Source organism: Ornithodoros turicata, chromosome 5, assembly GCF_037126465.1.
Source record: "Ornithodoros turicata isolate Travis chromosome 5, ASM3712646v1, whole genome shotgun sequence".
NCBI lineage: Eukaryota > Metazoa > Arthropoda > Arachnida > Ixodida > Argasidae > Ornithodoros > Ornithodoros turicata.
The window spans coordinates 17,484,575-17,502,657 of NC_088205.1; the positions used below are offsets into that span (position 1 = coordinate 17,484,575).

Below are 18,083 nucleotides of genomic sequence, written 5' to 3' on the forward strand. Positions count from 1 at the left end.
GACGTTTTGCGCTCCGTGGTTCCGAAATTCAACGTCATGACATCTTCAACATCTCCGGCTGGCGCAAACGTCAACAGTTGGGCTGCTATCACATGACGCGATTCGAACCAGGGTTCCTCCCAGTCACGACGTGACATGGCCAGCACGCTATCCACAGTACCACTCGAGCTGGTGACGCGATGCTGCGTGGCTCAAACCACGGTGTAACCACGTTTTCTGGTCTCAGGGTTTTTCGATTGTATCTTTATCTTACACCGTGCTCAAACCAAAGTACGGCAGCCCAGTTGTCGGAACCATTCGAAGATGACGAAGATGTCCCATCGCGCACCTACCTAAGATTCCGGAACTGTAGCCCCGGATATTCATTCGCGCTCGTGGTGTGCTGCGTGCTACTGCCCAGAAAACGTAGTGCGCGTATGATAGCTAAATTAAACGCATTTCTTTTTCAGTTTGAGGCTGTAACTGTTTAGATTTTGAATAGAAGAGGATTCACGTTCATCTAGTCCAATTCCGCATTTGAAATAAAATCATACGTGGAACACTCGATCGTAATTGGGGAGGAAGGCGCTACGTCAAAATGACGTAAAGTTAGAGCCCGGGGCGGAGCTAAAATGCGAAAGAGTGCAGTGAATATTTCATCCATATGCAAGCGCCTTTTGTTTTTGAGCGTTAGTAATTGCAAGGAGTTTTCACTGCAAAAGTTTCAATAATATAACACAAAGAAATGTGCACCTTTTGTACCTGTTTACGGCCTCTTTAAACATTCGACTTCATCCGAGTGCAGCACGCCTAGCGTCAAACCGAGAAAACATACGTTTATATAGAATATCCACCCCGGCCCACGATCAAGATGACGTCAACACGAGGGCCACTGCCAACACCCATAATTGGCTCAAACGCGTCACGTGGTCACGCAATACCTGTCAATTTCCTTCATGAAATGGCAGTTATATGTAAATGTTTTTGTTGCAGAGCGACTGTCCTTGACTTTGCTGACCAAGAGCGAGGGAGGCTCCGCCTCCAAAATGCGCGCCAATACGAGGACTCGGAAGGCGGAGCTGAGGTTGACCGCCCTCATCTCATACGAAGAACAAGGCGGAGCACTGCGGCCTCTGCTCCTGCCTAACAGATGGCGCACCGGTAGCGCTCGGCTCCAGAGCCATTTATAGGGAGAGTTTGGCCATTCTGTGATTTTTTGCCACCTCGTGGGTGGAGCCTGTTTTGACGTCAGAGTCGTCGTTGCGCCGCCCAAAAAGCCTGAATCCAAGCAGAATCCGCTTATCAGCCATCTGGTGCGCGCCATATTGATGCTGCCCGTCAGCTTTGTTGTCGCAATGAATGCAATCTACAGGAATAGCAGGCTTGTGACCCACAGCCGCCTGTGATAAGGGGGGGGGGGGCTTTGTTGCCAAACTGAAAGAGTTCAAGGACGAAAGGCTTTCGAAGGACAATGTACGCACGTGTCTTCTCGCCTTGCATCGTAAACAACGATCAGCATCAATATGGCGTCGGCGACCGGCTGACAACGGGACAACAATAGAGCACGGCGAGGGAGGTGGCTTAGCCGTGACGTTACATGACGCGCTTCAAGTTAGGCTCCTCCTAATGGTTAAACTCTCCCTATAAACGGCTCTGCATATCCGGAGCCGAGCCAGCCATCTGTTAGGCAAAAGCAGAGGCCGCCTTCCGAGTTCTCCTATTGGTGCGCATTTTGGAGGCGGAGCCTCCCTCGCTCTTTATGTTCCTCGTTCAATGGCTTGCAGCTTTTATTGTTCACTAAAATCAATCAGTGTTAATTAAAAAAGCCTGTGTCCCAATTTCAACAAATAATGAGGGCGAATCATAGCACTTGATCGTCTATGATCCGTTTCCTCAATCGTTCACAATAATGCTCCTCCATTTTTCGGCGCACGAAACCCCGCTGGACCATTATTTCCGCCCACGCAATCAGGAACCATTTTTTCCGGAACCCAAATTCACGTTCGCGAAACAAGGAAAATCAACGAGAATGCTCGATTGCTTCTTAAGGTGACATGACGTGTTTAAAAATCCAGCATCACTATTTACCATACAACTTCACGAAAGCCACATTTTAGCGGCTTAGGCTTAGCAGGGCTTAGCATGAATGTTAATTTTAAAAAATCCTGCCTCCCAATTTAAACAAATAATGTGGGCGAATGATAGCGCTTGATCGGCTATGATCCGTTTCCTCGGGAGTAGGAAGAAATGTCCCTTTGACGTTTCCTGCTGCTGCCAGGACGATGTGCTTTGCTGTGACTGTTTACTAGAGCACTGCACGGGCCTAATTTTCAGGCCCGTGCACGTCCCAGGCCCGGGCCCACCCCGTACCCGACTGTTCCCATGCTCAGGCCCGGCCCCAGCCCGCCACTGCTCTATGTGCTCTCGAGGCCCCGAGGCGTATTTAGATTTACTAAAGAGCACAGAGCGGCTGTGTTTCTCTGTCTGCAAGCCGCTTGGTGTTTGCTTGCTTGGGTGGTGACCGCCTTGATCAGCGTCTCACTCTGCTTCACGGAGAGAGCGGTGTCGTGTGCAGACATAGTACGCGGCTGCTCCTCTCAGGCTTTGGTGAAGCGAAGGACGCTCCTTCTGTTGCCCAAATCGCCCAACTCCTTTCGTCTTGTCGGCAAACATCTCTGCGCGCCCGCCCCACACCAATCGTCCCCAAATATGTGTGAGTGCACGTGTGAAATCCAGACCCATTACACGAAATACGCATGATCACATATAAAAAAGTGATAGTTCTCAGATGAGAATGCCATGATATCCCATACTCAATTTTAAAAAAAAGTTCCATGAAAATTCAGCAGTCCAGTCTCGTGTAATATGTTCAGTGTTCACGTACATGCCCGACCATGGCCGGCGTTGTCAAGCCCGTACCCGGCCCGGGCCCGGTGGCTGAAGTCCGAGCTCGGACCAAGCCCGCATAAAAAACGCAAAGCCCGGCTTTCGCAACCGGCAAACGCAAAGCCCGGGCTCGGGCTTTCGGGTAAGCCCGTGCCCGTGCAGTGCTCTACTGCTTACTACTTGGATTGTAGACTTCGGTCCGGGGGCGCTTTACCACCCCCGATCATTGCGAGGGAGGAATTTTTACCCTTATACTGGTTTACCAAATGGACGTTCCAACCACGTCCATACATGTGAGAAGGCCCCGGACTTTTTGAAAACCCGTCGGTCGGATCCTGACCAAGACCCTGACCTCCACCGTTCAAGGCTTCTACCCTTCGCCACACATCCCCTCGGCACAGTACGAATAACACCTTGGGAATGGGGGCTGAGATCCGTGGTGGCGCAACTCACCAATCATGAGCATACACTGATGCCCCCGCGGGGCAACGTCCACGTGTTAGTGTTGAAACCGTGCGTCACGTAACGGAAAGGGTTGGACGGGCGTTCGGGTGCGACGTGTGATCTTGGCTTGCTGGCAGCCGACGCCGGCTCGAATTCATCGCCGAATATCCATGTTCATATTCGCCCACACCAAGCGAGATGAGAAACAGTGGCGCGGATGCCAGGGTGACTTAGATAATGCATATCTTGGAAGGAGGGGAAAAGCATGGTTGGCTTCAAGTACGGACGAGGGTCGCTTCCGGAGACGTACTCGCGCACGATGTCGGAGGGCGAGAAAGGCAACGCAACTTCCCGCGGGCACAAGGAATGCGTGCCTGTTGTCTGAAGGAAGCTGATCGCAGCGCCTCATCGTCTGCTTGGCTTGTTCAGCTGCCAGAGCGTCGAGGGAGAAAACGGCTGAACATGTACCATCTTCGAGGCATGACAGCGCGTTTGCCGCAGCGTCCTGGCCACCATGGACGAGACGTATGTCAGCAGTGAACTCAGAGATCATAGCAGGAGGCGACAAAGATCAGCGGGAGAGTAAATGTCACGGTTGGAGCGGCAAACGAACGTTAGGAGTTTATGGTCCGTAAAGACGTAGAAGTTGCGGCCTTCAAAGTGATGCAAGTCTCTCATAGAGGAGTAGATGGCGAGGAGTTCTTGCCTGAACGTACTATACTTCTCTTCAGACGGTTAGAGACGATGAGAGAAAAAGACTAAGGCAGCGAAGGCATCGCCACAGTGAAACTGCTCCAGAACGGCACCCACGGCATGACCAGAAGCGTCAGCCATGGTGCACAAACAGAGAGGTGGAGCCAAGAGCTTGTAGAGTCAGAATGGACCTAGCCTTTGTGTACGTTCGAAGCAAGACAGTCTGGGGTCGAATGATGACAGCATAGTGGGTATGAATGAATGGAGTAACTGATCAGGCCCAAAAACGCTCTACTTCCGAAGGCCCCGGAAAGTCGTGAATGGTCTCCTATCGAAGCTTGTACCTTCGAGGGGAGAGGGGAGATGCCTTCCGCAGAAACCTTGTGGCCAAGGAACACCAATGAGGTAACGCCGAACAAGCATTCGCCAGTGTCCACAACGGGGCCGTTCTCGGCGACGTATCGAAAGAGCTGGCGGATATGAGATTTACATTTGTGAGATTTGTGGCAGCCTGTGGACAAAGCCGATGCGGCCTTGCTGCCACGCAGGTCAGTCGTACCGGCAACATCCTGGAGCCCACTTTGGATGTAATCGGGTGGTGGTGGTAATCGAAGACTTCGCCGCTGTCGGCCTCACAGAGGTTTGCAACGTCAAGACTAACGCTCCGGGGAATGTGCGTCCTGGGCCGACTTCTAAGGGAACTGTGCCGACATATGTGTGACAGCGTCTGAGGAACGTATATCTGTATATCACCAGCCCTGGCCAACCTCCCTTTGCGGATCACGGCCAATGGACGAGGAGGAAGAACATCATCCGGCCCTCCGGGACATTCCATCATCGCCGATCAGTACTCATGTAGGGGAACATTTCCTGTACAGATTCATGCTCTCCGGAGCCTTGCTGGCGACGAGCAAGGCATCGAGGTAAGCAAGCACAAAGTGGGCACCCTGGAAGACTTCACTGATAACCCGTCGAAAGGTCTGGACGCCATTTTGAAGGTCAAACGGTGTACGAACAAATTCAAGTAGGCCAAATGGTGTAGAAATAGCTGTCTTCAGGATATCTACGTGCGCCACAGGAATTTGATGGTATGCCTTTACCAGATCAATAGACCTCTCCCTGTTTGTAAACAAATGACGTCATAGTGCTCGTCAGCGCCACCAATTTGGTAGAGTTGGACTACGCTGGAAGCTAGAGGCGGGCAAGATCGCGCCCGAAAGCCACGGTCTTGATGGGATTACGATGGTCCATGAAAGGGACGGGACCATCGGTCCTACTTTTGTTTCAATAGGAGGCAGCGAACAAGTGCCCATTCGTGGAACCCAGCCATCCCCTTCCGATTTGTTTGTTTCAGTTTGTCTACCAACGTCATGATGATGTTTCTCGGGTAGAGGTCTATTTTGCTGAACATGGTAGTCCATATGCAAGGCCAACAGTCATGGATGTGCGGAACTGGAGACTGGTCCGGTACCGTGCAGGCATTGAGGGCTCTATAAATCGCGACAAGGTCACGAATCGCCAGGTTGTCCCTTGGGCACGAGGTGAAGCGGAGAGGACCACAGGTTATATGATGGACGAATGAGGTCCAGCTGCAAGATGCGGTCCAACTCCCGGCGTGCAATCTGATGTCGTTCACCGAAGAGCCGACGTGGGCGCGCCACCGCAAGTGGACCGGTTGCCTAAATATGAGAGAGCAGTGCACGGGCCTGAATTTACCGGCACGACCTGGCCCGTACCCAATCCACCGATTTTTACCGGACCCGGCTGCCGCAAACTCAGCTCGGCCCTGCCCATACCCGACGCCACGGAGACCTGCCCTACCTCAGCCCAACCCGGCCGCTGAAAACTCAGCAGCTACATAGGCACATTTGTAATGAGAGAGTCCGACAGGTTCAGCCCATACAGTAGAGGCTCATTATACAATACAGCGTAAACCACACAAACGTATCTGGAACGCACAGCTTTTGATGACGTTGGCGTCGAGTCTCGCCCGCCTCTCCGCGGTGTACGCCGCGGCACGGCTCATCCACAACATGGCTAAGTCGAGAATAACGCGACGCCTATGTTCTAGCATTTTAGTAGAAAGACGGAGGAACGCGGCACAGGTACTTTGTTTTCAAGAGGAATGTTGAGAAACATGTAGAGGAGATAATGTGAAAGAATGGCTCACAAAAGCTCGGCCCGACAACTCTCGGAGTCGACCTGGGCCCAGCCAGCAGTCAAACAGACTTTGAGGTGCGATTTCGGCCCGCCCCGGGATCGGGTTTTCGGGCGATCCCGCGGCCCTTTGCAGTGCTCTAGAATATGTTGCAGGACGGTGTGCTTTGGCGAAACCGCCGGGTTGCACGGCTTGGTGACAGCAGCATATCGAGATGCGGGAAGCACGGTTCGGATTCTCTTAGTTTGCTGCAACGAAGGAGAACCAGACAGCGTTAGGTTGGCCAGGGTGTCATTCAAGGTCTAGCGACCGAGGCCGATGTCCAGGCCAACATGGCGAAGAAAGTCGGCGCCGCGGATGGGTCGAGGCACGTCAGCAATCACAAAAACTCAAGGAAAAGTATTCGCAGGCCGATAGCGATGGCGAGGGATCGCAAGCCAAAAGTCGAGATGCAGGAGGAGCTCACGGCTTGGAATGTGGCGGTAGACTTCACGTGGACTCGATCAGAGCGCGAATGAGGAGCGAGGCTGAGCTCCGCTCCTGTGTCAACCAAAAACAGATGGCCCGCGATCAGGTCAGTGACGAGGAAGAGACAGCTTGCTGTTGGGCCGTAGGCCGCCTTTGGGAGGTTGGGAGTCGTAGGCAGCCGCTATTGACAGGCCCTCGAGTTTCCTGACCAAGAGCAAGCTTGGGTGCACTTGATGGTCCTGTCACCGAATTCGTTGTGATAGTTATTTTATCAGTTGCGAAAGAGGCAGGAACGAGAAGGAGAGCGTCGGAACTTCGGATGTCGTGGAGAGCGACAACTGCATCCGAGAGGGACACGGAACGAGAAGCTTCCGCCAGCTTCGGGTCACGATTCGTTCTTGTTTGTATTGCCAAATGGGACAAGCGCAATGCTTGCCCAAATCACATCTGAAAATAGTACTGCCCTCGCCCTAAAAACGAAGGGCTGCTTGTTTTTTACGTTCGGGTCAGCCACTTGTAGGAGTCTGGCAGCTGAAAGAACAACGTCTCTCTAATGAGCCACGGCAGACACTGCCGGCCTGTGCGTTTATTGGCGCCCAAAACCAAAAACGCGGTCCTGGTGACTGCAATGGGCTGACCGCTACATGCTAAATTCTAGCCGCCTTTCGAAGTCCCCGGTTGGTGGAGGCACACGTGATAAGGCCGGAGATAGTGTTTCCTTAGCACCTTCCAAACTGGGCCGACAGCGCTTCAGGGTCTCAAGCGATCTGGCGGATGATCGCTTCGGGGATGGCTCAGATGTACGCGAGGACGTTAATTTCGAAAACTTCATTGATGACAGCACGCTTCGGTTGTCTTCGCCTGTGTACGGACCCAGTCCAACTCTGCAAAGCCAGTGTGGCTGGATACGACCTGGATGGGGGGACGCGTGTACCGCCTGACCGTAGAACCCACCTGCAAAAACTGCATCTGTGTAGCTTCCGTAGCTTTTTATTAAAAAAAAAAAAAACAGTAACAGGTAAATATGTACGCAGCACACAGGGATGGGCATAAATACACTTTTCGAGTATTTAAATATAAATACAAAATACTACATGCTTTCATGTATTTAAATACTGTCTATAACTACTTTATGATGAAAGTAATTAAATACAAAATATTAATACATTAAGACAGTATTTAAATACTGTAACTACTTCCGTAAATACTTTGAGCAGTCCAGGCACATTATTCTTTTAAATTATTGTGGATGCACATCTGCTGCAAACAGTGCCCACATATTTGTTTATTTTATCGTGGTGCAGTGTAATGATTTCAGCATCTTGCGTGAACCGGCTTTCCATTGAACGGAAACATCTCCTTGAACATGAGAGAACTGATGAGAGGAAGACAGGACAGAGAGGGGACAAGAACCGAAGACGACAACTCAAAACCAGCAAATGAACTTGTTATCGCCTCTTCCACTTTCTCAATGTGGAATAAAGTGTTCATTTGCTGCTTTTGAGTCGTCGTTGTCGGTTCTTCTCCCCTGTCTGTCCTGTCTAGTCCCCCCCTACCCCACTCCCACGCTGTTCCTCGGACTCAAGGAGATCTTTCCGTTCAGTCATATACACCAGCTTGCTTGCCTCCTCTACTTATGTTCATCGACTTTCGATCTTCAGCAATGACAGTGAAAAACTCCCCGTCAAAAATTGTCTGACGCGCTGCAGCCATTGCCCGGAGTTCTCAATGAATGACTAAGTAGAATTGCCGCTAACGGTTGCATTTTAAGGGTTCCCTTTAGACGCCAGGCTTTGTCAAGTATCACAAGAGGGTTGCGAATCACATTTTTCCTAAGTTGGTGTTCACATTTCTCTCCTCGCTTCCAAGACTGAAGCAACGGGGGCGACAATGCCCTCATTCGCACATCGTGCAGTTTTCTAGAAGGACGGAAATCCCCGAACACACGGGATGAGTGACCTGTAGCCCCTAAGCAAGATACCCTTCATCACGGGAGGCTAATAATGTGGATAAGCCCACAAATACGGGAGGATGAGATATGTGTATTTAAGTGTATTTTAAATTTAAATACGCCTAAAATGGTATTTAAATATAAATATAAATACATTTTTCTTGCCTGTAGTTAAATACATATTTTAAACACATGTATTTATAGAAGCACTTTCATGGACTTTCAGGCAGTTCATGGACATGTATTTATATTTTAAATACTATTTTAAACACAATGTATTTAAATACTGCCCATCCCTGGCAGCACATATACAATGTAGATAAGGGTTGGTAGCGATGGACTGAAGAACAAATATGCTAGAAGTGATGCTGAGACACTGAAGTCGTGTCCGGAAAGAACGGAAGAGGGTCGAAGGCTAAGAACTGTATGGAGTACGCCGGTGTCTTCGTTGATTGTTGGCAATCTGTAGATTAGGAATGATTCACGTTGCCCTTAGTTCTTAGCGCAGGTCAAACATCTCGATCGTCTTCCACATTTTTTTTCTTTTTTAGATTTAAAGGTTCACCAGACGACAGAGGAGGACACTCCTGGATACCCCAACCATCCCAGACCTCCGCACAGCTGCACGCCACAAGAGGACGCAACAACTTCGTAGGTTCTGAGCAAAAGATACATGTATGAAGTGCGCACAGACATTCGACGAAGTTGCAAGCGATCCCGGCAGGCGTTCGACGAAGCATTATCAACCATTGACGCCAGGTGGCCAGGTTTTCTAACTATGATGCGAATGTCCGGTAGGATATCAAGGACACCATGACAATGGGTTACGGTTTCGGTTCAAAGCGGAGAGCACTGTCATACAACCGTCACTTCACCGACCTCCGAGGGAACTCAGTAGAAGCTGTATTGCCCCAGCTGCGGCTAACTGTAGACGATGAAGTATTCTCGCAAGCCGAGGATCAGGTGGACGGAAGAAAGATGCAAGTTTTCTTCGCCGAGAAGGACGTGGAAGCTGTGTTTCGCGCGGAGTTTGTACTCGGCGACGGAAATTTTAAATACAGCCCACCCGAGTTCCACAACCCTTACTAGCTGTACAGGATTCACGTCCTCGTAAAGGGTGAGGCCCATCCTGTCCTCTACGCTCTAACGCAAGCATGCAACAGGCTGGCGTACGAAAAGATGTTCATGACATTGAAGCGTGCTCTTGAGCAAAGGTTTGGAAGTACGGGCGGACTCCAGACGGCAACTTGGCTGTTCGATTTTGAATGCGCTGCATTTCAAGCCGCCAACAACGTGTTTGGAAGCGAGCACATTTCCCTGAAGGTGGGCACCATTGACAAGTTCGGTCCAACGAATAGTACAAGTGCGCTATGCCTCACATCATAGCGTTTTCTCATATTTCCAGATTCGAGGATGTGCCTTCCATTTTGCAAAGGCCGTCAACCAAAAGCGAGACAAATTGGGACTAAAGGTCGTTTGCAAAAACAATGCTGCTGTGAATGAATGGTTCCGCCGAATTCGACATCTAATCTTTGCACCCGATTCCATTCGTTTGACCTTTGCCAGAGACCTCCTCGAAACAAGACCATTTTCGACGCCCGTCGAAGAAGCCAAGTTGAGCAGCTTCGCGGGGTCCTTGCAGTCATACTGGCTGGAAAATGCCAGCATTCGTGACACTTGGGGCCAGTATGGAAATACAGGGCCCAGAACGACCAACTACGTAGAAGGGTGGCACAACAGCCTACACAGTCGTCTGCCAAATCGCCACCCAACCCTTGCAGAAGTCATCCAATGGTTGCAGGTGTCGCAGCATGACACGCAATCATATCCCAGGAAGTACTGCGGAGGAACACGCAGCTTGCCTCGGAAATGGCGATGTTTGGATCCTGGATTCAGCCACGTTTAATATCTGGACCGTGTGGCCGACATAGGAAATTTGAGAGAACTGATGCTCTGAGGCTGAAACAACATAGAAGGGACAATTACATACAAAGCATCAATGTGGAGCGGCAATCCAGAAGATGTGGGTTCGACTCCTACAGCTGGCTAACCTTTTCAGTGACTTTCATCTTTCATCGTTTATACGAAATTTGCCGTCCCATATTTAATGCAATCTGTATTTATGTTATTGTTTTTGTATAAAAAATCACACGCGCGTGGCCCTACTGACTTTTGTCTCGGACTACGCTGACGCTACAGATGCAAAAAAATAACTGAGTTTAGTGACCGGGTGAATATTGAGATGATGAGAGGAAATAACGCACGGCGCGATCGACACGCACATCCTCTTTTCAGGAAGTTCGCCACAATAAGACTTCGTTTGGTAATTCTCCTAATAATAACATATAGGGGATTTCGTGATGGCAAACAGCCACCAAAATTTCAAGAAAAACTTCTGGACAGTATGCGCAGGAGGCAATTAATCCACTTACTCATTTCGGACGCGGTGTTAATCGTTAATGCATGACCTTCCAGTGAATAATGCGCAGTCGGTTCCAACGAGCTGAAAGATCCAATACGCTGAAGCACCCAACGAGCAGAAGGGTCCACGGCTGGATCCTTCTGCTCGTTGGATACTTCAGCACGTTGGACCCTTTGACACATAATCCAAGAGAAGATTGGAAGAAGAATGCGGAAAGAGTGTAAGCGCATTGTGCTCATTACCAGTAAGGGATTATATGTCAAAGGGTCCAACGTGCTGAAGTATCCAACGAGCAGAAGGATCCAACAGTGGACCCTTCTGCTCGTTGGGTGCTTCAGCGTATTGGATCCTTCAGCTCGTTGGAACCTTCCTCACGGTAGATTATATGTCGAAGTGCCTAACGTGCTGAAGCATCCAACGAGTCGAAGGATCCACGACTGCGCTTACACTCTTTCCGCATTCTTCTTCCAATCTTCTCTTGCTACTTTCCCACGCAACGTGCCAGACCGAGAACCGTCACCATGTTTGGGGGGAAAGACACAACATTCCACATTCCACCGCCAGGGGCGACGCGATATGGAAATGGTCCATTGGGAGACATATAGGGACGTCGTTCAATGAGTAACATTAATGCGATATCATTTGCTGCACTATAGTTCGCTAGCGATATCATTCGCTGGATGCTAGCGTTTTTCTACTGTTGGTCGGACACGGCTTTTACAGTTGGCCCCTTCACCTTTTCTGTTTCGATGCTTATGGACGATAAAAGCTGTACGCCATTCCATTGATTGTTTCATTGCCATTAAAACTATACGCGTGATCCCGTGATGGACCTAATTCTGAGGAAAATCAGGGTTAACACAAACGAGACAAAGATTCATTCGCAGATTACCTATCGAATTGGACCAGTATCGTTACCGAAAATGTTGGACGTTATCATTGAAGATATCTCAGTGGTTCGACATATCGCCTTTGTTCTGGAGATCAGTGAACAGCGATAAACGGACGTTTAAAAGAAACGGCAAACTGTTTTATGGCAATCGCGTCGAGCATGAAACGGTCTCCAGAATTTGCTTTTTCCTTGGGCCTATGGTTATTAGAGGTACGCGCTGATAGCATTGACAGTATCCGCATCCGCACTGCAAGTTATGGTCTCCACGTGTGGAATGCCCACGAAGCTACCATGGACAGAGAACAAACAACCATTGGGCAACGTAGTAACGACGATTCCGAAGCATCTTCGGGAACGGTATCCAGTCGCGCGAACTTACTGGCTATTTCGGTTTGGAATCAGCTGTCGTATGCGCGCCGCGTTCAAACCGCGAGTCCGTAACTTTTTCTCAAATACGTATATATGGACGAAACCAGCGGCTCGTACGCACAACACTATGCGGAATCCATCTGCGTGCAACATGCTGACTATTGAAAAAGCATGAAAGATCCGCAAAAAAGAAAACAAAAAAAAGTGCTCTGGTGAGTGTAATTCGTGACAGCAAAAACACCCGAGACTATGGGGACGACGAAAACAAGCACACATAGAAAAAGTCTGAAAACTTTGTTTCTTTTTTGTTTTGTTTTTTTGTCGTCCCTTAGTCTCGGGATTTTACTGTCACGAAAAGACAATTCTCCAAGGCATCGGCTGCACAATCGGTAGAAGCCGAAAGGTGTCAACGCTGCAAGAAAACGAAAAGTATATATCTGGCGAAAATGTTTGTTCTATTTTATTGAGTGAGAACAGATGCCGAACTGCGGCTATGTGCGGCGTACAGATGCGGACAGATGGAGAGAGGAAGAAAGGACTGGGGGACAGGGCGGTTAGCATGCATCCTGGGCAGACTTCAGGGGGAACTGTGCCGACATTCGTCTGGAAAGTCTTCGGAAAGCCCAGGGAAACCTCAGGCAGCCAGCCGGTGGTAAGATTCGAACCCACCACCTCCCAGTCTTCAGCACGATCTTGGCTACCACCAACGAGCCCTAACCCGCTCGGCCATGTCGCTGATACCGACATTTGTCTTCTGCAACAATTATGAGCATTACAAGAAACGCAATGCAATTCTAAATGGAAAAAGCGATCATACTGAGTGTTGATATATCGTACGCTTTGCCTTTGCGTACGTAAGGGATAGCGTGGTGGTTCTGCGCAATGCGCAAAGCTCTGTTCATGTCTTACGCATGCGCAAAACCACCAACAATAGAGACAATAGAGAGTTTTAGCAGACCGTTGATAACGTGGCTCACCGTATCAACCGGAACCAATCAGTGGATAAGATTCTGAGTCACGCACGAGTGCGATTGGTTCCGATAGAGACGATAACTTTATCAACGGTATACTAAAACTCACTACTATCCCTTTGCACGTTATCCGTACGGAAAAGCGATAGCGTACGATATATATATATACTAAAGCTCACTAATATCCACGAGCGTAGAAGGGTAGCAAATCCAGCAAACCGGTAAGGAAGTATGAAGGGAAGTGCCTCAAGACGAGAGCCGCCGATATTTCGAACAGAGACTGCTTCTTCTGGGCGAAGAACAGTCTCTCTCGCCCTATAGGGAAATACCTTTCATAGTATCCACGGAATTCCTTGAGGCCTTCGCATGTTAGGAAATATATAGCTCTATAGGACACAAAAAATACGGCCGCCTGCATACCGCCGGCAGCTCGAACAGTGTTGTCAATCGGGGACTTTTCTTCCAGGTGCATTTTCTACACCCCAGTTTAAACCGTTTATATGCGTTTTATTTCATTGGTACGAATACAAAAGGAATACGTTTTGCTCACTACTCGTAATACTTCCTTTTACAAATGAACGCGTGTACCATTTTTCCAACCAAGGTAGCAGGACCTTGGAGAAACGCTTCGTAATCTTGTCGCGTTGTCTACTACACTGGACAAAAAAAAAAAAAAAAAAAAGGAAGGAGAGCGTGGAACAGGCGCTTCTATGTTCCTCCTTGAATGGGTACAGCTTTTATTGTCCATTAACATCAATGTTAATAAAAAAGAAAAACGCCCCACTCTCCCTATTTCATCAAATCAGGAGGGCGAATAACTGCATCGGTTATGATCCGGCTGTCCACAACGACGCTGTTGTATTTTTGGGCGCACGCAACCGGGACCATATTCGCATGTCCGCACCTTCGTGCTGGACCCTCGTTCCAAAGAGGCCCGATAGGGGTGCCCCAAACCATCCATACAAAATCCCTGGCAAGGTTATGTACCAGAAAGGGAGTGCGAAGGCAAAGGGAATGATGACAAAGCAAAGCAATATGACCTGCTATGGACTTGAGTAGCTCTGATGCTGCATAATAACCCTAAGACCAAATTACGAATACAGAAACACGGTCCAAAAAGCTGAAGCCTCTGTTGCCAACTGAACACATAACACTGTAACTTATTTTTTTATGTAGATATTACTTGTAAATGCTCTGAAACTTCCCGCAAGTCCCACAGTGTTTCTCAAAGTGCAAGTTGACGCGGACTCCGAAATGTTTGGTCATCTACGTCAAACACAGCCAAAATAGAGATATAGCTCAGCAACAATGGGCGGCCGCATTTTTGTTTGTTCTGTTTTCCGGGTTATCGCTGCTCCGTAAACTAGCAGTCGGAATGTCCCATATAAGGATTTGAGATCTGTCATCAATATCACAATCACCGAAGTGTAAAGACGAAATAGGAACCGCCAAGAAACATGTCTGGGATTACGACGTAGCACCATCCGTATAACCATGAGCAGAAAGAAGCCCGAGAGAACAGATCGCGTCGCAGACGGCTCGGAAACTCCGCCACGGCTCCGTGATAGCGAGCAGGACCCAGACGCCGAGGAATTTTCGAGACTACGTTGTTCCAGTATCCAAACCGAAGAAGTTGCCGAAAGAAATCGGCGGAACAATCGCCAGCCTAGTGCTGGTTACCCAGGGCTTGCATTTGGAGGTTCAATATTCTCTTCTGGGACTTTAATGAGGTTTCGAATCATTTCGAACGAGTTGCACAACATCACCAACGTGCAGCTGAAAAGAGTGGAGGGCGAGGTGTCTGCGTTGAAGAACAGAATCAAAACTTTGGAGGAAAACCTCGGCAAGGAGGAGACGGACCTGAAACACGCCTCAGCTGAAGTGTCGCAAGTTGCTAAAGAAACGGAAGAAGCCTGTGCGGAAAAAGATAGCGCTAATGAAATGTCTGAGCTCGATACACAGCTATCGGAGTCCAAATTAAGGTACGAGGAAATGGCAAAGCAGATTGCTTTGCTAGATGCCGGGTTCGAGCCGTCCAGTCTTCCCTAGTCAGGAGGCTTTGGTTAAGCCTATCCAGTTATGAATCATCGAAGTGTTGATAAAATTTGAACGGGAATGTGCAAACGGTGTGCTTTGAGGAGTGTGTTGTTGGTGCTGTGTAATAAGAAAAATGCAATGTTGCTGCCCGCGAATGAAAAAAAGAAATGGATTGGGAAAATTTTGAAAGACCTACTTTTTGCAATGATCAAAGTGCCTCAAACCCGTGAAGAAAAATTCATTTTTTTTACTTGCATGTACTCCAAACAAGAAGTGTGCTTTATTTTTGTGTGTATATATATATATATATATTAGTAACCATCACAAAGCTGATTATCTATGCGGAATGTAAAGTGTCTGGAGTACAATTACTCAAGGGTGTTTCGGCGACAAGCTGGAGCACACATTTGTTCTACTTACACATGTTATTGTTGCTGGGCTTCAGTCGTGACGTTGTGGTACAAAGTGCTTTTTTTTTTTTTACATTCAAGCTGAGGTTTCAGTGTTGTGTGAGCAAGCATGTGTTGCTGGAAGTTCCAAAACACTGAAAGTGATTTGGGTGGCCAAGAAATTTAAATGGACCTCGACATTTTTAAGTGTCATGCAAACGCTTTGACACTGTTCATGCTAAAAGTATTTATTTATAAATATACTTCAGATAGGGGTGAATGTAAGCAAAATATTTTAATATGGTGGCTACATTTTTGGAATTTGCCGTATTTCGAGGTGTGCTGCATGTGCATTGCACTTTATAGCATGGATAAGAACCGTGGTTTGGGCAGTTAATTCAGGTAAAGTGCTGCAGCAGCAATAATAGCAGTTTCAATGAGTACAAACATTTTGAATTGCTTGGCACCTCCTGAAAGTTAATGTGATTTTCCTGTGTCAGGTGCCAACTCCTACTTCATAGTCACCTCAGTCTTGCTGATGACAACTGTGACACACAGATGGCTTTCCTTGGACTCACTGTAGTGCTTGGGTGACATGTTTGCATAATTATTCAGGATTTCTCAAATATGATACCTCAATATTCCAAAGATATGAAACACAGTAACAAAAATTTGAATAGTCTTCCACATGAAGCAATGTTCGAAAAATCGATGTGACAGCTATTTTTGCACATTAATGTGCGATTGTGTTAAGTCCGTAATATAAAACAGTCCTGCATTACAATGCAGATTGTGCAGAAAGCACGAAAGGGTTCAAATTACAGTGCTGCCCACAATGTGAGGGAAAGAATGTACAAAATTGTGTATCACATAAAAGATAACCAAGTCATCTTGAGATTAATCAACAAGCTTGAGAGGGTACGCAGAACTTTTATGTTGGTCAAAATCATAATCCTGTGATTTTTTTAAAAAAGTTGCTCATATTATCACTACAGGAAAAATTCACAACTGAACCAGCCAGTAGCATATGTAGCATTTGACTTGACGTGGTGTTTCGAGAAGGAATGTCTGCACACCACAAAGGGGAGGTGATTTGGGGCTGGGCTATGTATTGTATTGTTAAAATCTACAAAGTACTAGATCCATTATTTTTATAAAAAATTTTCCAAAACAGAATCTGGGAATACTCCTGGATTAAACGCTATGTGCCTCTAAGGAAAAGCCCAGTATTTTTCAAGCGAAGCTTCTTCTGCAGCATGTCAGTGTGTTGATAAAGGGAATACACTCCAGCATGCGACGCTCAGCATTTCATAAACAGCTGTAAACCGTGTTACCGGCACATTATCTTTTTGCATCACCTCACCAGTCTACAGTCAGGGCCAGCGAGAAAGGGGAGGCAGGCAGGGATGGCACCCCGGGGCCTGGGCCTTTTCAGGGGCTCAGGACGTGAGGAGGGGGCATTGCCCATCCCTGGCGAACGTAATTTCTCTTGCCGTCCCTGTCTACTGTTGCATAAAACATCTTCCAGTACCACACCCACCCCACCACAGTGCAGTGAACGCATTATTCTAGAATTTAGAATCTACTTAATGCAAAAGCTCTATTTCTTTACATGCTATTCATGATAATGACACCATTATGACAATTATGTTTTTGTGAATGGACTGAAAGTGCCCTTGAAACTGAGACTGTACCAAAGGAATACTGTGCTTTCTGGATGTTTTATGGAAAAAAGTTATTGAATCATCAAGTTTTAGTACAGTTTGTCTTGGACTAAGGCAACAAAATATGTAGCTAATAAATATTTTATGAGAAACATGAAATTACTTCAGTCGTCATTTAGCAAGTCAAATGTTGTGCCTGTGCAGTAATTCTTACCTCGGACCTCTCCTTGGTACAGGGACATTTCGGATGTGCCATGGTTTGAACACAGTTGGGATGTAACCAGGGTCCTTCTCAATGGTGCTCTTCTTGTTACCAACAAAGTGATCGCTGCAGATACGAGAAAATTTGGTTGGTTCCCATGGTGATCCGTCCTCACTGCAATGAAAATTTAGCAGACATATAACCAGTTCCGTGGGGTTTCCAAAAATGTATTCGCTCTTACTTGATGCGGCCAACGGCTTTTATCCACGCTGCCCGCTGTTGCATTTGGTATTCCCTGCCGGGGAAGTGGTAGAGAACAATACCTCTCCCAGTTTTCAAGTTGTTATGACAGCCGTTCACGCAACAGTACTTGCAACCACCAGACTTCCGTTTTCTTATTTTCTTCGGTTGTTGCCGCTGTTGCATTCCATCTGCGGCAGCCATCTCTAGAAGCTGCTACTTTTTGCGTACGTCCGCCGCCAGGATGGGGTTCAGCGCTGCGTTCGCGTGTCGTCTGCTTCTTACTTCTGGGGTGCCTTGTCTGCTTCTGCTCCATTC

At 48.0% G+C, this 18,083-nt stretch overlaps 2 protein-coding genes across 2 annotated transcripts in view; one reads left to right on the forward strand and one right to left on the reverse strand.

The window, feature by feature from the left end:
- The window catches only part of LOC135394132 (histone-lysine N-methyltransferase SETDB1-like), an 85,864-nt gene extending 67,841 nt beyond the window's left edge, over positions 1-18,023 (reverse strand). The window contains exons 1-2 of the mRNA XM_064624658.1: positions 17,767-18,023; positions 17,538-17,699 (exon numbers count right to left, since the gene is read on the reverse strand). Of these exons, the coding sequence (XP_064480728.1) occupies positions 17,538-17,699; positions 17,767-17,969 (365 nt within the window). The 5' untranslated portion in view covers positions 17,970-18,023. The remainder of the gene's footprint in view (positions 1-17,537; positions 17,700-17,766) is intronic.
- Positions 14,538-16,548, forward strand: LOC135394134 (uncharacterized). Its single transcript, XM_064624669.1, has one exon. It carries the CDS (start codon positions 14,728-14,730, stop codon positions 15,280-15,282), a length of 555 nt encoding a protein of 184 aa, XP_064480739.1. The 5' UTR covers positions 14,538-14,727; the 3' UTR covers positions 15,283-16,548.
- Positions 18,024-18,083: the final 60 nt, after the last annotated feature.